The sequence below is a fragment of the Notolabrus celidotus genome, unplaced genomic scaffold (assembly GCF_009762535.1).
Source record: "Notolabrus celidotus isolate fNotCel1 unplaced genomic scaffold, fNotCel1.pri scaffold_188_arrow_ctg1, whole genome shotgun sequence".
Taxonomy (NCBI): domain Eukaryota; kingdom Metazoa; phylum Chordata; class Actinopteri; order Labriformes; family Labridae; genus Notolabrus; species Notolabrus celidotus.
Genome location: NW_023260046.1, coordinates 1 through 25,818, shown reverse-complemented (window position 1 = coordinate 25,818; position 25,818 = coordinate 1). Strand labels below are relative to the sequence as shown.

General features: G+C 42.3%; 1 protein-coding gene across 1 annotated transcript; it reads right to left on the bottom strand.

The window, feature by feature from the left end:
• Window positions 1-47: 47 nt before the first annotated feature.
• On the bottom strand, window positions 48-10,124 carry kcnd1 (potassium voltage-gated channel, Shal-related subfamily, member 1). The gene is made up of 4 exons (XM_034678621.1): window positions 8,928-10,124; window positions 5,409-5,654; window positions 584-1,296; window positions 48-138 (listed from the first exon to the last, which is right to left on the bottom strand). Exons 1-4 carry the CDS (start codon window positions 9,081-9,083, stop codon window positions 90-92), a joined length of 1,164 nt encoding a protein of 387 aa, XP_034534512.1. The 5' UTR covers window positions 9,084-10,124; the 3' UTR covers window positions 48-89.
• Between the last annotated feature and the right edge of the window lie 15,694 nt (window positions 10,125-25,818).

Below are 25,818 nucleotides of genomic sequence, written 5' to 3'. Positions count from 1 at the left end.
TGTGTGTGTGTGTGTGTGTGTGTGTGTGTGTGTGTGTGTGTGTGTGTGTGTGGTGGTTCAGATGGAGCTTGTGTTCCTGACTCACTCCCTTATTTCTGATGTTTCCTGCAGCTCTTTGAACAGCGGATAATAGAAGACCTGCAGGGTGAAGACACCATCATCATCATCATCATCATCATCAGCAGCAGCATCATCATCATCCTCACACACACAAACACACACACACACACACACACACACACATGCACGCACACATTCTCTAACCACATGGCAGCAGCAGCAGCAGCAGCAGCGAGTGTGTGTGGGCGAAGGCAGCAGGGTGAAGATACACCACCGTACTCGAGAAGCAACGAGTGGGAGGCTGACACACACACACACACACACACACACACACACACACACACAGAGTTTGGTTTTTCACACTTCATCTCTCTTCGTGGTGGAAACAGACTGTTAAGCTCTCCTGCACAGCCAATAATCCCGACACACAACACGGCTCCAGAGAGGAGCGCGTGAACCAGCATCAGAACCAGATCCGCCTCACAGCCAGACGCCCCAAACGCACCAAGCGGGCCAGACTCACCCCAGCGTGGTCATGGTGACGATGGTGTACCAGAAGGAGGCGGGGATGGAGGTGAAGGACGAGCCCTTGGTGCCCTTCTCGGCGTAGAACATGACGGTGGCGAAGATGATGATGGCCATGGTGAGGGAGAAGAGCAGGAAGCCCAGCTCGGAGGCGCAGCTCTTCAGGGTGTAACCCAAAATCCTCAAACCCTGAGAGTGGCGGGAGAACTTGAAGATCCTGAAGACCCGGAAAACCCTCAGGGTGACGAAGGCGCCGCTGACGTCCTCGTTCTCCGGCATCACCAGGCCGATGTAGTACGGCATGATGGCCACCACGTCGATCACCGACATCACCGAGCGCATGAACTTGCAGCGGCTGGGCGCGGCGAACAGACGCATCAGGTACTCGAAGGTGAAGATGAGCACGCAGGCCGTGTCCATGCAGAAGAAGGCCAGCTGGTACTTCTCCCCGCAGGGAAGGTCCTTCACGCTGCCTTTAGGGGGCTTGCAGGGGACCGTCTCCACCACGTTGGCGATGACGGAGACGGCGATGAAGAAGCCGGTGACGTAGTAGAAGACCAGCGCCATGGTGGAGGTGTGGGGGTTCTCGAAGGCTCGCCACAGACGCTCCCTGGAGGTGCTGTGCGGAGGGAGGGGGGCGTCCATGGCCTCGTTGGCCTCTGTGTCCTCGGCCAGACGCTCCTGGTTCTCCTTCTTCTTGTCTCTGTATTCCTTTAAAACACAGAGAGGAGGGAGGAGGTTAGAGTTCAGATCAAACCACCAGAGACTGTGCCTGAAGAAGACCTCCCCCTGTCCCCTTGGTACATACAGCAGCTAGCTTAAAACTATGGAAGCATATATGTAACAAAATTAAAATTAAAATTTGAAAATTAAAATGCATTAACAGAAATGTTTCTTAATTTTCTAAAGATGCACATATTATTTGACTTATAAATAAAATGTATATTCAATCATTTGGGGCTGCAGTAGCTCAGTCCATAGGGACTTGACTTGGGAACCGAAGGGTCGCCGGTTCGAGTCCCAGCATGGACGAAGCTTGGCAAGTGGACTGGTGGCTGGAGAGGCGCTGGCTCACCTGCTGGGGCACTGCCGAGGCGCCCTTGAGCAAGGCACCGAACCCCCAACTGCTCAGGGTGTGCTGGTTGATGGCAGCATCCTCACTTTGACATCTCTCCCTAAGTGCATGTCCACTGCATGTGTGTGCATGACTGAATGTTTATACCAAGAAACTGTGCGTGTTGCATGTTTGAAAAAAATAACGAGTGAAAAAAAAATTTGAATTTCCCCCTGGGGATTAATAAAGTATGTTTCTTCTTAATCCTATTTGCATTTTAATTTTCAACAATGCTAATTATGTCACACAGTTAAAATGAAAAAGAAAATGACATTTGCTTTTTAATTTTGTTACTTATTTGCTTCCATATTTGTTTTTGTTCCTGCGTGTGTCCGGAGATCCTGTAACCATGGTAACATTGTTTACATACGAGATCAGCTGTTAGCAGCCCGTAGCATGTCGATGCTAAACGATGCTAGGCCCGATGTTCTCTGCGAGCTGAGGAGAAGGAGGCGAGGACGACGTGCTGGTACTGAGGTGCAAGCTAAGAAAAGACCACATGGACCTGTCCTTCCACCCACCGTTATGGGGACTGTAAGATCTATCTACGATAAGGTGGACCAGCTAACCCAGCACCAGAGTAGCATCATGCTAACAGAGCTAACAGCGGACACCAACGCCACATTGGAAGGATTTTCAGGATACAGGAGAGCCAGACTGAACTAACTGGGGAAGAAGGCCAGCTCAGTCCTGGACCCTGTGGAGGTGGTGGCTGACAGGAGGATTATGGTCAAGCTGTCGTCTCTGATGAACATTTCTTTATATATATATTCTTGTTGAATTCTTGTTCTGTACACCTTCTTGTTTGCTGCTGGAACTCCATGAAGTTCCCCGTTGGGGGACGAATAAAGGAGGATCTTATCTTATCTTACACAGCTTATCCTGTTGGCTTTAAACATGTCAGTAAGCTAACTCTCCTTTGATGGTCACCAAACACCAAAGACAGAATCCCCATAACCTCACTCAGTTAAACAATCTGAGCACCAATGAGGTCACTGTCTTCTCCCATTGGCTGCTAACAAAACACCGAACCCGTCCGGGAGGAACGTTCAGAGCCTCTTACATCTCTGATGAGACGCCAACAGCAACAAGAGAAAGTATCAGAAGCTGTGAAATTACGAGAGGATAAAAATAAAGTCCTGTGGAGTTTTCCTGGTGGGAAACTGTGGGGGAAGTGAAACACAGAAATTAGAAGCTTTCACAGTTCAGAAGCAACGTTTGTGAACAGAACCGCGCCTGCCAAATGTGAGGAAGTGAAGAACAATTACCCATTCATGAGTCAGTGGACGGGTCAGTTATAGAAACAGGGATCTGAGGTATAACCGCCTCGGTGGGCGGGGCTAATAAGACAGACGGCGATGTAAAGCGGCGTTTAGGCGTTGGGGGGACGGAGGAACTTGTTTGTGACTCGTTAAAGAAATCACTTACAGAACCACGGGGGGGGAAGTGTGCCAGAAGCAGCGGCACTAAAGAGCCCAGTCAGATTGCATTTGACTGCTGCTGCTGTTTCAGAGGGCTCATCACTGCTGGAGTAACGAGCTGCTATTTGATAATGGAGTCTGAGAGCAACTCTGGTTAGAATCCCCCTCAGATCCATCAGGACCTTTACTCATTTAGCTGATGGTGCTGTTCTCACAGAGCGGCAGTCCAAAACCAACATTACACTCAAATATTAGAGAGACCAGAGGAGAACACTCAGATCTGTTTTATAGAACAGGAACCTTCTGAAGAAAACTCTCTAACCTAAACTAACATTACACTCAAATATTAGAGAGGAGAACACTCCCTCTCTCCAACACGGTCTCAGCAGATGTGTGTCTAACATGAGTCTGGTCCTGCTGGAGGTTTCTGCCTGTTAAAGGAAGTTTGTCCTTGCCACTGTAACTTGCTAAATGCTGCAAAGTGCTCTGCTCATGGTGGATTAAGATGAGATCAGACTGAGTCCGGTCTGGAAGATGGGACTGGATCTGACCCGGTCTTGATGTTGGGTCTTTGTTGATAATAGATCATAGAGTCCGGTCTAGACCGGCTCTGTTTGGAGTCTGAGGAGAACGTTTGTTGTGATTTGGTGCTTTATAAATAAAGATTGATTGAACATGATTGTATAGAGGATGATTCATGTTCCATATAATACAAACATGTGACAGAGATAAGAACACTGTGGAGCTCTCACAGCCTCAGGTAACGACCTCTTTAGAGCAGCAGAAGCTTCCAGCTGTCCGTGTTCAACATGACGCTGCCTCGACTTTACAGGAAAAGTCTTTCTCCTGCCAGAAATTTAATCAAACTATGACAGAAACAGAGGGAGCTCTTAAGCTGAAGGAGCTGCAGGAGCTGCAGGAGCGTCTCGGTGAAAGTAGGTCTGCACACATCGGGCGAGTGTGCGGCTCTAATCCAGAAGAGGGATGGAGGACAGCCGCCCGGGCTCCCAGGAGTTTTAGGAGAGGCCTGCATCCTCTCTCCTGTCTGACAGCCGGGGTGTTTCTGCATGTATGTTCTGTTACTAAATGTAGAAGAGAATCTAGATCCCTATAGAGCTCTTAATGCTGAGGCACCACATTATCTTAAAGAGGTCATAGAGCTCCAGACTGAAGGCCGGCGGTGGTACCTAAAGACTCCGGGAGTGCTTTGAGATGTAGAGTGCTCGTAGGCAGATTCATGATGACTCTCTGTAATTATCTGATCTGTATGAAGAGTTTTATATCATAACTTTTAATTTAGTTTTACACAAATAAAACTCAACTCCCACAACAACTTGCATCCTGCATTCTGGGTAAAATAGTTAAAGGTGACATAGTCTGCTCTTCTTCATCAACATATCTTGGTCTAAGAGGTCCCCAAAACATGTCTTTAAAGTTTATTGCTCATAAAAACTCTTTGAAATCAGATTCTGGTCTGCCTGTAAACCCCTCTTTTTCAGCCCTGCTCAGAACAGGCTGTTTTCTGTGTCTGTGCCTTTAAATGAGAATGAGCTCTCTGACCACGCCCCCTCAGGAAGTGGGCGTGGCCTCGACCGTCCGGCACGTTGATCTAATGTTTACATGTTGGCTGAATATACACGGCTGCTCACAGACCCGCGTTACTTCAACCCTCTGAATCTGATCCAGAATCTGATCCTGACGGAGAGGCGCCTGCAGCAGGACCTTTCTGAACCATTGGTCACAGATTTAGTGTTTCTTGTTGTTTGATTTGTCAGCATGTCGACGTGTGTCTTGGTACACAGCTACCAACATGTAGCTATGTGGCTATGCTAACTAGCGCTAGCACTTATCCATGATAAATAAAAATCCTCCACTAGATCTTCAAATCTGCAGACGTGGGGAGTCAAAGCGACCTTTGTGTTTATTAAGACAGCCTACAACTAGCATGCCTCCCTCCTAAGCTCCTTGTTAGCACACATGTGTGCAGGGAATGAAAAACGGAGGAGGGGTTGAGTTGTATTTTATACAGTCTATGGGCTGAACAAGCTCCGAGCTCTGACTTCCTGTTACAGACCGGATGGCGTTGTGACGTATGAAAAACACTGAAAACTGAAACGGCTGGTTTCAGCACACATTTACAGAAAGGTGGAGAAATCAGAACAGGGGCAGGATGGAGTCTTTGACTTTTCAGGGGGTTTGTAGACAGGGACACAGATTTCAGGGAGAGGACCATTAATAAGTCCATTCTGCAGGATATGTCTCCTTTAAGTCAGAGTTTGATGACTCACCTCCATGCAGCAGTCTCCAATGATCTCCGGCACGATGCCGTAGAAGGCCAGCTCTTCGTCGAAGGCCTGGATGCACTCGTGCCGCGGGTAGTGCAGCTTCCCGGTACGGTAAAAGTTCAGAATGTGTCGGAACATTTCGGGGTCTCGGTCGAAGAAGTACTCCTGCGTGTCTTCGTTGTAGAAGAACTCCTTCTCCGAAGAACCCAGCAGCGTGTCCGGATAACGGTCCAAGGTGTTCTTCCATGTCTGCGGGGGGATGGAGAGGAAAACAGAGACATGAGTTCAAACTGGTTAGGATGTGGGCGGGGCTTATCCTGAACGAGTCAGTGCGTCAGGAGGGGCGGTGAGCTGAGCTGCTGCTAGCTCAGTTATTAAGTCAGGATGAGGGATCCTATAATCCAGCAGCAGACCGGGCGTGTTTTCAGTGAAGCAGAGATTTCACAAAGATGACATGAACCAGTCAGGAGCTCACTCTGGACCTCCTTCCTGTTAGCTTCAGTGATTCTCTGCAGGGTCACAGGAACTTTACTTTAGTGCCTAGTAACCTTGGTTTTCAAAGGAACATAAAAGTAATTATTATTATTTCTATTATAATGATTACTATGATTACTAATATTATTATTATTTCTACTTCTATTATTATTAGTAGCAGTAGTATCATTATTATTACTTGTATCATTATGTCTACTATTGTTACTATTTCTATTATAATTAGTATTATTATGTCTGGAATTATTATTATTCCTTTTTTTTTCTTATCCTTATCTTATTTGTAGTACTATTAATAATGTTGTTTTTATTATTGTTATTTTTATACAACAATAATATTTATTATTATTATTCCTTTTCTTCTTCTTCTTCTTCTTCTTATTATTATTTCTATTATTAATTAGTATTTTTATGTCATTATTCCTTTTTTTCTTATTCTTATTATTTGTAGTACTATTATTAATTTTGTTTTTTATTATTGTTTAATTATAATAACAAAAACAATAATATTTATCATTATTACTATAATAATAATAATAATAATAATAATAATAATAATTGTATCATTATTGTTTTACTTATTTATTATTATTATTATTATTATTATTATTATTATTATTATTATTATTATTATTATTTATTATTATTATTATTATTATTATTATTATTATCATTATTATTATTATTATTATTATTATTATTATAATAAGTCAGGCGTCTCCAGAGTCCAAAGGTTCCACCTGAAGGACTGATGTTGATGTTGAAGACGGGGTCGTTGATCCGTCTCTAACAGTGATTGTTTTTGTTTCAGCTCAGACTTTATTATTTTTACAGTAAGGTTCATTTCTCTATATTTAACTCTGCAGCTTACAGTCTTTGTATTTTAAAAATCAGGACAAAGTCAAAGCCTCGTCAGGAACCTTCTTGTTCTGCAGCAAAGAGAACTTCAGACTTCTGTTTGACTTCTGAGAGCCGGCGGGTCTATTTCTGCCGTGGAGTCATTTTGTTATTATTACCGCTCAAACGCACATCAATGTGGCGATTAGAGGCGCGGCCTTCACAAGATCGAGAGGTGGAGGTACGAGCAGAGCGGGAGACGGAGGGGACTGTACTTTCTCTCACAGATGATATGAAGCTTTAAAGACTTCTAACAGAGTCTGTGTCGTTAAGAAAGGTACATAATTACAATTAGAGAGTCAACTACGAGTCCCATGATGCATTGCTGTAAGAGAGCATCGTGGTGCAAGGACTGGGACGTGGATTACAAACTTGCTCTTTAGTCTTCTTTGGACTTTGAAGTTATTTCACAGCCGTACTTTTAAACCCTCTACATCTAAGTATCAACACGCAAAGCTGCTGAGGATCATGGGTAATGTAGTTTTAAGAGCCAACCAAATAATGCTTATATTAGAAACTTAGTTTTCCTGCAGAAACAAGGACTCAGGTTACTCTGATGGAGTTTTGGACTCCCCTCGTCTCTGTGACATTTGATGTGAGCACCAGGACTCGAGTGTGCGTCCTTTTTAAAGCTCTTCACCCACTCTCTCTAACTTTTAATCCCCTCCTCTCGTTTATCTGCCTCCGTTGGACTGATTTTCTGCTCTCGTTACCTTCCTAATGGACCGTTCTCCTCTTGTTATCGCTCTCAGTAATAAAATCATTTGTTCTGCAGCAGCTCCTCGTTGTTGCAGGCTGCGTTCAGGCCCACTACACTTTGTTTCTGCTCCCTGTTGGTAAGAGACGTGACAACGCCCCCTGAACAACACTTGTGGGTGACAATATCTCTCAGAGAAATCACATGTGGCGGTGAGATGAGGCTCACATGCAGCAGGATGAAAGCAGGGCCTGAGAAGCAGCCGTTTCACCTCATGATGAAACTCACTCTCTTTACTACTGTTGCCTTTCTCTAAATCCACTAACACCACAGAGAACTCTCTCATTAATTCAGTTATCATTAATGCAGAGAGTTCTTTAACATCACACTGAGCTGCTGGAGGAGAGCTCCACAAACACCCCGAGACCACCTGACATCAGGAACACACGGCGGGGGGTTCATTCATATTTAAAAGAAGTTACATCACCCCGAGGTCTTCCATCAGGAGGTAAACAAGCCCTGACCTTTAGTCAGACGTTAGATCACAGGAGAGGAGATTATTAAAGTTACACCCTGCAGACCCGTTAGGTTCAATGACGTTAATTATTCAGTGTGTACCCCAAGAAGATAATGTTTGTTTTTATAAACCAGCAAGGAGTAGTTTTAAATCTCAACATGTTGATTTCTGCTTATTAACATGTTTTTGGGGTTTTTTCTGAGAGCTTCAAGTGGACGCTCGAGGAACTGCAGCTTCTCAACATTAAAGATCTTTGAATACAGAAAAGCTCAACAACAGGCCAAAAAAAGAGCTGCAGTTCCTCCAGTGTCCACTAGAGGGTGTCTCCTGCAGTTCCTCCAGTGTCCACTAGAGTGTGTCTCCTGCAGTGAGTCAGTCCCCATAGAGCCCCATGTTAAATGTTACAGCAGAAATAAACATGTTTACAGCCTGGCACAAAAACAATTATATCAAATCAATCCGCAGAGAGGGGAATAGAACGGAACAGATCAAAGGAGAACAGAATGGAACAGATCAAAGGAGAATAGAATGGAACAGATCAAAGCAGAATGGAATGCTTCCGATGGATCAAAGCAGAATAACAACAGTGATTAATTGTAGACAGAAACAGAGACACCAGGGACGACCATATCCATGTCAAAGTAATCTGAGTGAAGGAGTCGGTCACATGTTCCCTCTGCCTGTTGACACCGTGGTAAAAACTCTCTCTGTAGCTCATGTCTGTCGTCATGACGACTGTACGGCTGAGTGTATAAACAGCTCACCTGTTTACAGCAGGTGAAGGGTTAAAGGGGGGCAGGATTAGGGGGCGTGGCCTAGCTGCAAACTTTCTCTAAATTGTAGATTTCAGAACATTTCTCCTCTAACCGATGACCCTTTGAAAACACACTGAGCATGCTCAGTAGACAGCCACACCCACCTGAAACCTGACACCGCTGACGTTGACGTACAGGATCTCGTCCGATCTCGACGTGTTGTCCACGGGAGGTTTGGGCATCGTCTTCTTGGCCAGCGGCAGCCATCCCACCGCTGCTGCCCGTGCAAACGGCAGCCACGTCGCCACGCCGGCCGCCATCTTGCAGGAACTCGTCTCAGCTGTTGAGAGTCTGCACTGTCCTCGGGGGGGAATGGGGCGAAGTTCACGGAGCTAATGCGGGTGCTCTGACTGAATCCTCATTGGCATGTTGACGGAGGGGGGAGGAGGGGCGGAGGGAGGGGTCAGAGGTCAGCTAGGTGTCAAGCCATGAAAACAAAGCATAGGAAAAACAAAGCTGATGCATCCGACAGGTGAGCTTCCTGTCCTTTACTCTGAAGGGTCTCTGAAGTCCTTCACAGGGGATACAGACTTCCTGTTGCTCTCCACAATAAAAGTCCTCTTGGCCTGCAAGAAGCTGTCTGGAATATATTCCCTTTTTAAGACAAACTTTGGTCCTCTCCTAGATAAGGAAATGTTCCAGAACAAAACACAGACTGTCCCGGTGGAAACACATAATTTCTTGGAGCGTGTCTGCGGCCTTGGAGGAGCAGAATCTGTGTGAAATAATAATAAAGTTATTCTCTGATATTGCAGACGCAGGTTTATTGCTGCTGGGACTTGCAGCAGGAAGATATAAATCCAGGAGTGAAGGTGTTAAAACTCTGTTGTGCGTCCTCCACCTCGCTGCATCCTCCCCTCTCTCTCTCTCTCTCTCTCTCTCTCTGAGTCTGGAGCTCTCTCGCCCGCCCTCTCTTCCTGATGATGACTGATTTGTTGCAGCGCCGCAGCCTTTCAGATTCTTATTAAATTGTGATGATGGTTCCTGAAGTTGCAAGATAGACAGAATCGCCCGTGTGGCCGCCCTCCCTCTAAGTGTTTCCCCGCTGTGGAGATTATGGATGAGCCGCCTCCCTCTTCCTCTCTTTCTCTTTCTCCTTTTTTGCTTTTGCTTGCTGTTTTTTTCTGCCCCCTAATTTTCCTTTATCTCTTCCTCTGTTTCACTGTCTCTCTCTTTTCCTCCGTCTCGGGTCGGGGGGGCATTCGTGGTACAGACAGAGGCGAAGAGGAGGAGGAGGAGGAGGAGGAGGAGGAGGAGGAGGAGGAGGAGGCGTCCTTACTCCATGTCCATGTATGACCGTCCTGTCAGGAAACACACAAACAGAAAAGAGACAGAGTTAGAGACGAACCAGGAGGAGTGGAAGGAAGAGAGGAAGGAGAGAGGAGTGCAAGAAAACAAAAAGGAAGGAAGGAAAGAGAAAGTATGATGGAGGGAATAAGAAGGAAAGAAAGGATGGTGAGATGTGGGGATAAGAAGAAAGGGGTAAACTAAAAAGGAGAAGACGTGAATAAAGGATGGGAGGAATGTAGGAAATGGAAGAGGGGAGAGGGAGAAAGGAAATACGAGAAAAAAAGATGGAGGAAAGAAAAACATGAGTAGTGAGGAAGGACAGAGGAAGCAAGGAAATGCAAAAGGAAGGAAGGGAAGGAAAGAAGGTGAGGGGAAAAGAGATGTTTAATAAAAGGAGAGGAAGAGGGATGGAGGATAAGAATAGAGAAAAAGATAGATTTAAAGAAGAGAAGAAGTTTGAATTTAAGAGAGAGGAAGAAGATGGGAGGATGAACTGAGGGGAAAAGAAGAGAGGAAATCAGAGCAAGACAGAGGAGATGAGGGAAGAGAAGGAGGGAGGACAAGGAAAGAAAGAAAGGAGAGAAGGAGATGAAGATGTATACAAACAAATATTTATTCCTTTATTTTAAAAATCTGATCTTTCCTCCCTGAGCGGGATACAACCATAAAAATGTCCGCTCATTTCTGAAGATCAGAATCAATCCAGGATGATTTTAAAACAATGAAACTGAGACTCTGATCCGTCTGAAACCTCAGGACCACCATCACCTCCCCAAACAACACGCTGCTGCTCAGCAAGCTGCAGAGAGCCCCTCACTGCACACACCTGGGACTCAGGAGGAGCTCACGTTAGCTAACAGAGCTAACAGAGCCAACAGAGCTAACAGCGCTAACAGAGCCAACAGAGCTAACAGAGCTAACAGAGCTAACAGAGCTAACAGAGCTAACAGAGCTAACAGAGCTCACGTTAGCTAACAGAGCTTACAGAGCTAACAGAGCTAACGTGAGCAAGGAGGACACGTGTTGACTTGAAATCACCTCCAGCTCCTCACCCTGCTTCATCACGAGCACAGACACTATCTGACAGACATAACTTTTATTTCTAATCATTTATTCTCAGTAACTTTCCCCACAACGTACGAATGTTTTAAAGCTGCAGAGCATCGCCTCACGGAACGACAGGAAGAGACGTGAGCTTTAAAAATCAGGAAGCATGTGCAGCGTCCTGTTAGCATTCTGCTAGCATTCAGAAACATTCAGAGACATTTAGAAACATTCAGAGACATTTAGAAACATTCAGAAACATTCAGAAACATTCAGAGACATTTAGAAACATACAGAAACATTCTGAAACATTCAGAGACATTTAGAAACATTCAGAAACATTCAGAAACATTCAGAAACATTCAGAAACATTCAGAGACATTCAGAAACATTCAGAAACATTCAGAAACATTCAGAGACATTCAGAAACATTCAGAAACATTCTGAAACATTCAGAAACATTTAGAAACATTCAGAAACATTCAGAAACATTCAGAAACATTTTGAAACATTCAGAGACATTTAGAAACATTCAGAAACATTCAGAAACATTCAGAAACATTCAGAAACATTCAGAAACATTCAGAGACATTCAGAAACATTTAGAAACATTTAGAGACATTCAGAAACATTAGAAACATTTAGAAACATTCTGAAACATTTTGAAACATTCAGAAACATTCAGAAACATTTTGAAACATTCAGAAACATTTAGAAACATTCAGAAACATTCAGAAACATTCAGAAACATTCAGAGACATTCAGAAACATTCAGAAACATTCAGAAACATTTAGAAACATTCAGAAACATTTAGAAACATTCAGAAACATTCAGAAACATTCAGAAACATTCAGGAACATTCAGAAACATTCAGAAACATTTAGAAACATTCAGAAACATTTAGAAACATTCAGAAACATTGTCCGTCCCCTCCCCTGACAGACGCAGCAGCTGAATCGTCTCCAGGTGTTTAAGAGAAGAAATAAAGCTGCAGGTTATTAAAGACGAGTTCTTCAGTCTGCTGAGGAATCCTCTCTCTCTCTCTCTCTCTCCCTCTCTCTCTCTGTCTCTCTCTCTCCCTCTCTCTCTCTCCCTCTCTCTCTCCCTCTCTCTCTCTCTCTCTCTCTCTCGCTCTCTCTCTCCTCTCTCTCTCTCTGTCTCTCTCTCCCTCTCTCTTCTCCTCCCTCTCCCCTCTCTCTCTCTCCTCTCTCTCTCCCTCTCTCTCTCTCTCTCTCTCTCTCTTTATTTCTCCTTCTGCGTTCTTCATTCAATAAAGCTGAATCAATAAAGTGAAGCTGCTCTTCTTCAGATGAAAAGTTATTGTCACAGGTTGATTTTATTGCATAGAGTCCACAGTGGGAGCAATAAAAGTTTTCCTTCCACAGGTTTGATTTAAATCACAGCGAGTCTGTCGGACCGGAAAGTTTAACCTCTTCAACTCGAAATAAATTAAAGATATTCATCTTCTTTTAAAGTCTGACGGATTCATCCTGAACTCCACAGATAACCCAACATCTATAAATACAGAGAGTGAACGTCCACCACTCAGGGGAAGAAGTCATGATGTTACCAATAAGAAAATGTGCAAAAATAACAATGTGCAATAATCTAATGTGCAAAGTGTTTAGTATGAAATCTCACTGTGTGATAATACTTATGCAAAGTTTTTATGTGCAAAACTATAATGTGGAAACTAAATTAAATGTGCAAAATTTTAAATGTGCAATACTAACTATGCAAAAAATTCTGTAGTTTTTGAATGCAAATTAATTGCATAAAAAACAGCAGAATTGTATCAGCAATAATAAATGTCCAAAAATGTACATGTGTTTTTAAATATATGCAAAATTAAAAGAAAAGTGCAATTTTTCAAATGCAGAAATGTATTTTTAGTTTTTAAATGCAAAGTCTGTTAGGATCATTTTATGTGCAATTATTAAAGTGCAGTTTTTAATCTGCAATAACAGATGGGCAAATTTGTCATGTGTAGAAAATAATGTGCAATATCTGTGCAAGAATTACTTTGCAACATATTCATGTGCAATTATATTTTGCTGAAATATATGTGCAATAATAATATTGTGTTTTTTGTGTGTGTGTTTCTTTAAGTGTCTATTTGAGATCACAGTTTTGTTTCTTTTGTTGCTTTTCTAACATTTCTGAAAAGTGACTCAAAGAGATTGTTGCTCCAGTTCTTCTGTCCCTGTTCAGAGAGTACAGTACGGGTCAGGGGTCTGCAGTCCTTTATATAAAACCAGCTTTTCAGAGTTGAACCGGATCACATTTCAGAGCAGAGGACTTTGACGATGCTTTTATAAAACCTGTTCATGAAAGCAGCTGAGTTATAAATGTTCAGCTCAGAGACTCATTACATAACCACACGTTTTCAGAGCTGCTGCTGCTGCTGCTGGTCCAATTCAATTTGAATTTTATTTTGGTGCTGCTGTCTGCTGCCACCACACATCAGCACAGACAGAGGAGGACATGATGCTGAACATGAAGATCAGACCTGTGAAGATCTCACAGAGCGGGAGAGGACGGGTCTAAAGACCTTAAAGAGCAGAGCGGAGGAATGTTTGCTGCAGCGACAGAAACAGAATCAAAGCTTTAATATTTAATATGAAATAGTCCTCCTAATATCTGGCTGCCCAAACACAGATTATTAATCAGATCATGTTTTTAACATTGATCAGTTTTAGAGCTCTCACACCCACAAACTCGCTGCAGCAAAGTTCTGACGGGCGGAGAGGAAACCTGCAGACTAACTCAGGGATACAAAGAACCGCTCTCTTTCTTCCTCTGCATATTTCATCAAATTAATAATGAACTTTTTAAGATTAATATTTAAATTCACAGGTTATAATTTAGTAAAAAAAGAAAGTATTTTAACTTAAAAATAATCAAAACAAAGCCAGATGACAAAGCGACTGAAATTCTGATTTAATCTTTTAGTTTTTATGTATTATTACAACTTCAAAAAAACATTTTTTATCATTGATTTGGTTATAATCATATTCTCTCTGAGGCTGTAACTGAAGATCAAGACTTATCTGCAGAGTGTTTTTCCAGAGTATCGATCAGTTGTTTGATTTTAGGAAATATAAAGGACGTTGTTTGATCCTAACGTTTAATTTTAATAGAGATTTTAATATTTTACTGCCATAAAGAAGGATATGAATCAGAAAATATTCACTTTTTAAAAGCTGGAAGGAAAGAGTTAATTCTGTTTTAACATAAACAAGGAACAGAAATATAATGATTACCAACATTGTTGAGAATTAATTTAATATTTGACGACTGATGAGTGACGAGTCATTCTTTGTTGCTCTAGTCTCTTATTTTAAACGTTTATAAATATACAGTAATACTCTATGACCAACTTATTTTGAAAGGCCTAACTTTAGAAGGGGATAACATTGATTTTAGTGTTTTATCTTAAATAAATATATCTAGACAATCTTCATTCTTTAAACACTGAGCAGCGCTTGTTTCGCAGTGTTTTGACCAGAATTCTGACATCATCAAAGACAGAACTCTGACAACATCAAAGACAGAATTCTGACATCATCAAAGACAGAATTCTGACAACATCAAAGACAGAATTCTGACATCATCAAAGACAGAACTCTGACATCATCAAAGACAGAATTCTGACAACATCAAAGACAGAATTCTGACATCATCAAAGACAGAATTCTGACATCATCAAAGACAGAACTCTGACAACATCAAAGACAGAATTCTGACATCATCAAAGACAGAATTCTGACATCATCAAAGACAGAATTCTGACAACATCAAAGACAGAATTCTGACATCATCAAAGACAGAACTCTGACATCATCAAAGACAGAACTCTGACATCATCAAAGACAGAATTCTGACAACATCAAAGACAGAATTCTGACATCATCAAAGACAGAATTCTGACATCATCAAAGACAGAACTCTGACATCATCAAAGACAGAATTATGACAACATCAAAGACAGAATTATGACATCATCAAAGACAGAACTCTGACATCATCAAAGACAGAATTCTGACATCATCAAAGACAGAATTCTGACATCATCAAAGACAGAACTCTGACATCATCAAAGACAGAATTCTGGAATTCTGTCTTTGATCATGTCAGAATTCTAAAACACCTGCTGCTGCTCTCCATACAGACTGTTTCTCCTGCTGACACCTGATTGGTGGATACTACTCAGACTACAGACAGAGACCAGAACCCTTCTCAGACTAGAATCCAGTCCAGTGAAAACCCGTTCTCTGGTTTATGTTGAATCTGTGAGACATAAACTCTGTAAAGGAGGATCATCAGAGTTAGTGAGTACTTTATAAATTGTTTCAGTGTTTTATCTTTAAAGGTAAAACTTTAAGCTGCTCCTGTTGATAACAGAATCTGAGTCACTCCTCAGGTGACCCTGACTCCGCCCTCCTGAAGTCCATCTGTCTGCAGGTTTCCAGTAAGTCCGTCTGTGTGGATCCCTGCTGACGTCGGGTCTTTCTGAGCTCACTTTAGATTTTAACAGAATCCACATGAAGCTTTTTATCCTCGGCCACAGGTCTGGGATCAGCGTTTCCCCTCTGGCCGAGCGGCTGACCCTCCTGGTAATGGGTCTGCTGCTGGTTTTTATGGTTATGACTGTGAGAGAGCTGAACCTGAGTCAGTGGATTTCCTGTCCGACCGCTGATTGAAAACTCTCCTCTGCCTCCTCGGGGCGGAGACGAGGAGGATCAGATGTGGTCGCAGGGTTTAGGAGAACAACATCCCGTGTCTCTGAGTCTACATCCTGATGTGGGCGCCTCAGAAACATGAACGTCAGTTATTTTCCCTTCAGGAGGAATAACGAAGCATCAACATGTTCCTTCAGAGAATTAAAAGAACATTTACTTTGAATATAACTGCAGAGTGAGTCCAGGGTGTTTTTAATTCTTCTATTCTAACAGCCACAGTCGAGTTATGGAGGGATTAAAGACAGGAAGTCAGACACTGAGAGTTGAACTAAGCTAGCTCTTTAGCTCTTTAGCTCTGCCTCCAGTAAGTGGGACAGCTCAAAACAAATATTTATAAAAGATGCAGCGGATTCACTTTTACACACTTTTTATGATGTCACCTTTATTTACTCATAAATCTCTGCACCGTGATTCTGTCGTCACTCTCAGAGAGAGGCCGGTGCATTATGTTTAATACAACCTGCACTGAATGAAAACAAGGTGACACCAAGACACATGGAGGCTACGCTACATTAGCTAACTATAGGTGCATCTGGACCTAAGAGTCCCGGGGTCTTTTAGTCCCCAGGACTACTTTACCCTGAACTAAAAGGTTCCTGGTGCCCCATTGTTGTCTGTGTTTTGACCGCGGGCTGAAGTCCCGGGTAGATTGTGTAAATCAGGCCAGTGACGTATGGAGGAAAAAAAAGTAAATGCACTACACCACCAGACCAGTAGAGGGCATCATAGATGACACCATAGAAGCAGACGGACAGGCAGGTATCATTCTGAGCAACACAACAGTTAGCCTGTTAGCATGAAGAGACTCAGCTGGTCTGTTTTAGATGGTGCTATATTTCATCACAGATGGATTCACTGAATCAACACGTGAGAGGAGATAAGCGCGAGTAGCAAAGACGTTTCAACACGCCTTTAAAATCCTTTGACACTACACCACCAGACCAGTAGAGGGCAGTAAAACAAAGACGAATGCCATTCATCACAGATGGAAAAAAAAATGACTGTGAATGGTTTTTGGAACATTTTGAAAAAAAAAATGAATTGAAATTTTTTTTTTTTTTTTTAAGTTTTGAAAAAAATGATTGTAAAAATAAGTTTTGAAAAAAAATTATTGTAAAAATAAGTTTTGAAAAAAAATTATTGTAAATATAAGTTTTGAAAAAAAATTTTTGAAAAAAATGTTTTTTGAAAAAAAACAATTTGACAAAAAAAAGTTTAAAAAAAAAATTTGATAAAAAAAATTTGATAAAAAAATGACAAAAAAGTTGACCCAGAGCCTGTAGAAAAATTAATTTTCTTCAAATTTGAAATTGTGCTCCAAAAGCAGAAAAACATAAAAAAAAGTGAAAATGTTGCGCCTGCGTTAAAAACATGTAAAAAGCAAAGAATGAATCAACACAACAGTTAGCCTGTTAGCATGAAGAGACTCAGCTGGTCTGTTTTAGATGGTGCTATATTTCATCACAGATGGATTCACTGAATCAACACGTGAGAGGAGATAAGCGCGAGTAGCAAAGACGTTTCAACACGGCTTTAAAATCCTTTAGAACTCAAAAAGCCGTGATCGCAGAGATCGGACGGTGTTTTGGTTTAAACGGCGACCCTGTTAACTGGAGACTCTCAGCCGGATGCATCCCTCATAAACGTCTTTAGACCATCATTAAATATCTGATCAGGATATTTTGAAATCCTAATAAAAACTAAACTAGAGAAGACTACTGTTACAAGCTGCTAAATCAAGAGAATCACAGCTTCTTCTTTTGAAAAGTACACACACATACAAAAAAGATAGAACCAATAAAAACTAATGAAAGAAAGAGAAATCAAGAGAATCACAGATGGAAAAAACAATGACTGTGAATGGTTTTAGGAGATATTTGACAAAAGAAAATTTGAAAAAGAAAATTGACTCAAAAATTTTGAAAAATAAAAAGTTTTCCCAACAAAACATTTAGCCAAAAGTTTTTTTTTTGAAAAAACAAATTTTGAAGAAAATTTTTTTTTTTTTTGAAAAACTAAAATGTTGAAGAAAAAAAATTGAAAAAAAAAATTAATTTTTTTTTTGGCACAAACAAAATGAAAAAAAAAAAAATTGGCAAAAAAGTTGACCCGGAGAATCACAGCTTCTTCTTTTGAAAAGTACACACACATACAAAAAAGATAGAACAAATAAAAACTAATGACAGAAAGAGAAATCAAGAGAATCACAGATGTGTGTGATGTTATTGTGGACGGAGGGAGGAATAAAAACACTGAGGTCAATCTACCAATCAAACACGTTCAGGATTGCAGGCCCCGCCCCCCGAAAGTCCCGGGACCTTTGAAAAGTTCTACCCCCTAGCAGGGGATTTTTAGAGGGGAGATCATCTACCCCTGAACTAAAGTTAGACCCTGGGTCCACCGGTCCAAACGCACGTAGTTCAGGGGTAAAGTCCCTGCGGTCAGCATCTCTAAATCTGACCTTCTTTTAGCTCCAAGCTTGAAAAAGGGGGAATAAATGAACGGTTCATTAACAAACAAGAAGTCTAACTCACCAACAACCAATACAAAAGTCTCAGATACGTGTCAGAGACACACACACACACACACACACACACACACACACACACTTAGAGATTGTTTCCATCGATGTTGATCTGCAGCATCTTAAACACAGCAAACAGCGAGTCTCTCCTTCCAACCTGATCCAATCAATAACAGGACAACACATGTCTCCAATCAGCGATCAATGGAGCAGAGAACATGTTTGTGATCGCTGATCGATGGCGAGGAAGCCGGGCTCTCTGATCACCGATCAATGCAAAGGGAAACAGACTAGAGGAAGTCTGCAGCTCACTTTGACTTACACCAAACATGTAAGTCTGTGTATGCAGGAGGAGAGTCCGGCTAACGTCAGTAACTCTTTAGAATCATTATCAGGAGGTACCGTTAGCATAAAGATGCATCTCTGCAGCAGCTTTGAGTCTCTGTGTTGTTATCTTGGAGCGTTCAGAAGATTGATTTGTCTCTCTGAGTTTGTGTTGCATCCTTCTCCGTCTCTTTCTGGACTTAACTTTAGAGACCGTGTTGTGTCTCTTAGATCTGTACCAAACTCACTGAGAAGAAGAAGAGAGACAGAGTCAGGGAATACTCTCTCACAGACTGTGCATTAACTTCTGCTGGACGTCTTGTCTCACCCTGTTGGGATTCTATTTCCCATGACGACCTGCTAACCATACTTTATCCTGTACTTCATGACCTGCCTGTGTTACATGCTTGATTCTGATTGGTTCAAACCCCACAACAACAGTTATTAGTTCTCAACAGCATAAGCACCACAACCTGATCACACACCTGGAATCAAATCAATCCACTGATACCCTTTTCGGCCGGCGCTCAATTGAGAACCGTTTTTTAAAGTAGTCCGTCTCATCCCCCCTCTGCCTGTTGACACTGTGGTAAAAACCTTAGTGTGGTCTCAGGCTGGTCTTGGTCGTGGGGGAGTAATGACAGTTAGCGGGCACAGATGTGGTCTCAGCCTGAGGAGCTACTGGACCCCATCCATCAACCATCAACCATCAACCATCAACCATCAACCATCAACCATCAACCATCTCTGAAAGGGAGAAGAGGAGCAACACACTGTCCTGTGATCCAGAGCTGGAGAGAGAGCATCTCTGAGCTGCTGGTCTCTACAGAGTCCCTGAAACCAGGAGAGGGAGAGGTAACAAAGGAGACAGCAGACTTGTTCATGTCACTATGACTTCAACCACTAGAGGTCCCACCAGTGAACCTAACCATGGGACCTGATCAGCTGTTTGTATTTACAGTAATCTGAAGTCCGTCTCAAACATCTGAAACACGAGACTCTGCAGAAGTTCCCTCCTCTAAAACCAAAACCCAGCAGGACCAGGGCTGTCAGTCAAACCCGGGTAACAGGTGGAAAGTGTTTCTGCTAGAGTGGAAACACACACACACACACACACACACACACACACACACACACACAGAGAGTGATGAGGAGCAGCACATGGCCGGTCAGTCTGAGTGTTTGTGTGAAACCATTAGACGACCATCAGTGAGCAGCACTTCACTGCAGCAGACACACACACACACACACACACACACACACACACACACACACACACACACACACACACTCACAGAGAGAGTCTGGTAGAAACAAACAGGAAACAGTAGAGTACAACAGAAGAATGTGAAGGAGAGGAAGAACAGAGTATGAATCATGGATTAAGGTGTGTCTGCAGAAACATCATGTTCTCTTTTTATTGAACCTTCCTCTCCGACTCGTCAAACCTACGATTTCCTCCTTTCGCTTTTTGCGTCTGCATTTTTTAAACTTCTCGTCACTCCTAATTCAAGTTAAAATCATCACAATCAGGTTTAAAATGCAAGAAATGTTTCTTTACAAGCAAGTACTGAAACGTTCTATAAAAATCAGGGACGCAGGAATAACGAGAGAGCAGAAGAATTAGCTCACATGACGTCACTGACGCGTAGCTAGGACCGAAGGTTTTATTTTTCATGCATGTTAACGCAGAAAAAAGGACGCATGAGTCATTAAGAAATGAAGAAATGAAACTACCACATATGTGTCCAGCAGAGGGCGCTCTGACTTTAACTATGAGTAATCTCGTGACAATGTGAAAGACAATCATGTTCCAAAGGAGAGCAGAGAGTTTATTGAAACGAGTCATTGAGCTGAACTTGTTTTCAAAATACTGAAGCCAGGGGGCGCTAGATTAGCGTAGGGGTCAATCAATCAATCAATCTTTATTTGTATCGCGCCAAATCACAACAAACGTTATCTCAAGACGCTTTTACAAACAGAGCAGGTCTAGACCACTCTATGTCAAATTATGAACAGAGACCCAACACCAAGACCGGATCAGACTCAGTCTGACCCCACCTTAATCCATCATGAGCATTACACCTCTCAGTATTTAGCTAGTTACAGTGGAGAGGACAAACTTCCTTTAACAGGCAGAAACCTCCAGCAGGACCAGACTCATGTTAGACAGACATCTGCTGAGACCGTGTTGGGTCTGGAAAGACAGATAGAGGGGAGTAAGAGAGAGAGGTGATAGTGATAGGGTTAAATCATGCGACTGGTAATTGTTTTTATTTAATTGTATTTAATTGTATTTAGTTACATTTTTGTATTTGTCTATTTACATAATTATTGATTTACTTTATACATATTGATTTGTTTACACTTCTCTATGACAGGGCCTTCTCTGTCGCTGCTCCCACCCTCTGGAACTCTCTCCCCCAACACCTCAGACTCTCTCCCCCAACACCTCAGATTCTCTCCCTCAATCACCAAATTCAAATCCAGACTTAAAACCCACCTTTTTACAAATGCTTTTAAACTATGATTGACTGATTATTTTCTTGTTTTGTTTCATTTGCTGCCTTCTTTGCTTTTCTATTGTATAATTTTATTTTCCTGTAAAGCACTTGGAGAATCTTTTAAAGCGCTTTTATAAATAAAATATATTATTATTATTATTATTATATCATTTAAACTCTAATATAATATGTACCACTATTGTTGTTGTTGTTGTTGTTGTGTGTCACTGTCTGTGTGCTGTCCTGGTTTTGTGTTGTTTGCATTTAGAAAAATGTCAATAAATATATCTGTGAAAAAAAAAAAAAATTATGCTACTGGTTTTCAGAGGTTACAGGAAGCAGCCCTCGTCTTTGTAGCACAAATGGTCAGAGGTAATTCTCACTCTGGTGTCCGGAACTCGAAATAACGGTGAGAGAGAAAAAGCCCCAAAAATAATCGTTAACGAACAAGAGGCAAAAAAAACCAAATGTGTAAATTATTCATTATTTATCTGTATCGGCAATGCGAATCAGTTAGCAGAACATTTTTAACCGAGCGTTCCAATTTTAAAAAAGTAATATTTTATATCATTTTTATGTTATTACCTTTCAACGATTGCACTTGTAATCGTCGTGCATGTTACGATTAAAATAACGCTATTCTATTCTAAAAATCAGAATTTGCTTTTATATGATGTAAATGTCTCTTTCTGAATAAAAGCTCTGAGCTGTTTCCACTAAATAAAAAGAGCGCAAGTCCTCCAGATTTTTATAAAACTCAAACGTTTTAAAAAACTTGTGAAGACACATTTATTTAAAGAGGCCTTCGACTCAGTGTGTTCACACTAATGTTCTTTTTATGCTCTGGTCTGTTTCTTTTAATGTGTTGGATATTTTCCTGTGAAGCACTTTGTGATTTTATTCTGTGAAAGGTGCTTCACTAAATCAAATTTACTTACTTACTTACTTACGTTAAATTTCAAACTGTGCTCGGTCGGCATGTTTTTTTTCGTTGATTGTGAATTCCAACGTATTTATTCACAAAGTAACGACAGAATCTGTCGCCACCACAGACTGTAAATAAAAATGGACGGCGTTGCTCCGCCTCTTCCCGTTGTACGGTTCTGAAGCCAAAGAATCCCTCTCCTGGGCGCCGCCATTGTGCAGCCAGAGCCTGTGAAGCCACGGTAACAAGCTCCGCCCTACAGCGTGACGTCACAAGACCCTGTGTGTCCTTTGAAGTTTCCCTCCACGGCGGCTGTGAATCAAACAGGAAGTAAAACCCCGTTTTTTAACCTCTAATAACCAACGAAGAAGAAACTGTTCAGGAAAAAGAGTCCTTGGACACAAAACAGTCAAATACTAACTACATATCACCACAGCATACGGATGTGAGAAGCATTCGTATGACGTGTATTCATTTTTTTAACTTTGACTGCTCAGATTTTTTGACCTATACTGCAGCCAGCCACCAGGGGGCAGTCACACTGCTGAAAGCCTCACCACCAGCCACCGGCCACCGGAACCTCTCCCTTGGTCGCCACACGTAACCCGGTGTTAATGTTTCATAACTTAATGAGATATCAGACTCTTCGTTTAGCACTCACTCTCCAACGGGTGGATTGAGCTACTGCTAACGCTAACACTGCACTTCCTGCTTCTGCTGCTTCAAATTAAAAGCCCTTCACTGGAACAAACAAGCTTTTATTTTTACGGAAACACAAAAAATGCTTAAAAAAACAAAACAAAAATTGTTTTGCTGAACCACAAAATGAAACACCATCTTTAAAACAAACAACCCTGTTTCTACCCTCAGATTATTTCAATAACAACTTTATATAAAGTGACTGAAAGGTATTTCTGAAACAGGAAATAAGACGATAACTCCGTTCATGCACTTTGGAGTTTGGTGCTCGTAGCCTCTGAAAGAAGAGAGTGTGTGAGGTAAGGATAGGAAAGACTTCCAGATGTAAGATATGAGACTTCATAGTTTGAAGCATTTCCAGGTGACAAACTGGAGACAAGTTAGAAACCATAATCCAAGCTTATCTCGACATGACATGAACGCAACATAAGACTCTGATTCTGCGTTCAACTTTTAAAGCTCCTGTGTCGTTTTATGAAGCAACAAAAATCCTGAAATGAAACCGGACCATCAGAGAGAACTGATTTTAACGTAGACTCTGTCTCCAGAAAACATCTAACACACGAACGAGACAACATCAGCAAAGAGAGGACGCTTTGTCCACAGGGGGCGCCAAACTCAACGTGGATTAGACGTTCCCTACAGGTGCTTTAATTTCAACTAACAGCCCCAAACTTCTGCAGCTCTCAAAAGATGGAATGCAGAAACTCAAACCAACGATGAGGAACAAATATTCAAATAAATCTTCAACTTCTTAAAAAGAACTGTTTCTACCCTCAGATTATTTCAATAACAACTTTATATAAAGTGACTGAAAGGTATTTCTGAAACAGGAAAATAGACGATAACTCCGTTCATGCACTTTGGAGTTTCGTGCTCGTAGCCTCTCAGGTGAAGAGCAGAAAGAGGAGAGCGTGTGAGGTAAGGACAGGAAAGACTTCCAGATGTAAGATATGAGACTTCCTAGTTTGAAGCATTTCCAGGTGACAAACTGGAGACAAGTTAGAAACCACAAATCATGCTAACACGCATTTAACACACAAACGAGACAAGATCAGCAAAGAGAGGACGCTTTGTCCACAGGGGGCGCCAAACTCAACGTGGATTACACGTTCCCTACAGGTGCTTTAATTTCAACAAACAGTCACAAACTTCTGCAGCTCTCAAAAGATCTGATGCAGAAACTCAAACCAACGATGAGGAACAAATATTCAAATGAATCTTCAATTTCTGAAGCTTCAAAATATTAAAAACACCAGAGTGTGTTTCCTGCATCGCCCTGAACACACACTCTGGAGTTTATTTTGACTCAATCCCACACACACCGTCCTGCAGCCACAAATATCCACAACAGCTCCAAACACGTGGATTCATCCGCGGCTGGAAATAGTCCCCACTCTTCCTCTCCTCCTCTCCTCTCTTCCTCTCCTCCTCTCCTCCTCTCCTCCTCTCCTCCTCTCCTCCTCTCTTCCTCTCCTCCTCTCTTCCTCTCCTCCTCTCTTCCTCTTCTCCTCTCCTCCTCTCCTCCTCAGTGTGAGCAGCAGGTTTCTGAAAGGTGCTTTGTTTTAAAGACGACTCTTTAGACCCACGAGGACTCAGAGGGACACGAGACAACACACACACTCAGAGACATCACAGCAGGTGTGCGACAGCTGTCACGACTCCTCTCCTCTTTCCTCTCCTCCTCCTCCCTCGTTCATTCTCTCTCTCTTTCTCTAACACTGAAGTCTGATTTCTGTCTTCATCCTTACTTTACAGTAATCCAGCGGACGGCAACACAACTGAGTGTTTTCACAGCACGGGCAGAAGGTGTGTGCATATTGATGAGTGTGTGTGTGTGTGTGTGTGTGTGTGTGTGTGTGTGTGTGTGTGTGTGTGTGTGTGTGTGTGTGTGTGTGTGTGTGTGTGTGTGTGTGTGTGTGTGTGTGTGTGTGTGACAGCTAACCACTGTTAATAGCAAACACAAAAGTTCATCATTTATTCATACAGCTGGATTACGTCAACCTCAACACACACACACACACACACACACACACACACACACACACACACAATATGAAAACATCTTCTACCTCTCATTCTTTCTTTCTCTCTCCATTTCTACAACAAACTCTCTTTTTCTTTCTTTCTTAGTCCCACTTTCTGGTCTCTCTCCGTCCACCCTTCCTCTTCCTCTAAAGTTTCCTCCTCTATTCCTCTCCTCCTCCTCTTCTCCAAACTCTTCCCTCCCTCCTCTCCCTCTGTCCCGTCCCGCTCCTGTCCTCCGCTCGACTTCCCTCCTTTTTCTATTCTCAGCCTTAGTGAGCGCTGCTATCTGGAGCAGTTTTCATCCTACTTACCACAGATGATGAGGATGATGAGGATGACGGTGATGATGAAGGTGTTGAAGAAGAAGAAGAAGAAGAAGAGGAGGAGGAGGAGTGGTGAGGAAGCCAAATGGAGGTTTTGGTCCAGGTGTTAGCGGAGGAACGGACGGACGCAGGAGGACGGAGGATTAATGATAATAATAAAAAAGAAGAAGAAGAAGAAGGTGGAGGAGGAAGAGGAGGAGGAGTGTTTTACTGTCTCAGATCTGTCCTGCTCTGCTGCCGCCGCAACAACCACATCTCCTGTCATCCCTCCTCTCTCTCTCTCTCTCTCTCACACTCACACACTTTCTCTCTCTCTCTCACTCGCTCTCTCTCTGGCTCCACCTCCCATTTGCTCGCTCGACCCTCCCCTCCATCTCCCTTTTCTCACTCTCTCTCTCTCTCTCTCTGTTCGTTGTCATTTCTCACTCTCTTCTTTCTCTCTCCCTCGTGTCCATCCCTTTTCTCCCAACACACACACACACACACACACACACACACACACACTCTGCTCCACATTAAAACAGACTGATGTGAGAGGAGAGAGAGAGAGGTGGATTACTATCTGATGATGATGCACCAAAGTTTTCAGAC

Coding starts and splice junctions, on each gene's coding strand:
- kcnd1 (XM_034678621.1), bottom strand. CDS start 9,083: ATGGCGGCCGGCGTGGCGACGTGGCTGCCGTTTGCACGGGCAGCAGCG. Junction 1,297..5,408: donor TTGGAGACTGCTGCATGGAG/GTGAGTCATCAA, acceptor TGTGTTTTAAAG/GAATACAGAGACAAGAAGAA. Junction 139..583: donor GTCACCATGACCACGCTGGG/GTGAGTCTGGCC, acceptor TTCACCCTGCAG/GTCTTCTATTATCCGCTGTT.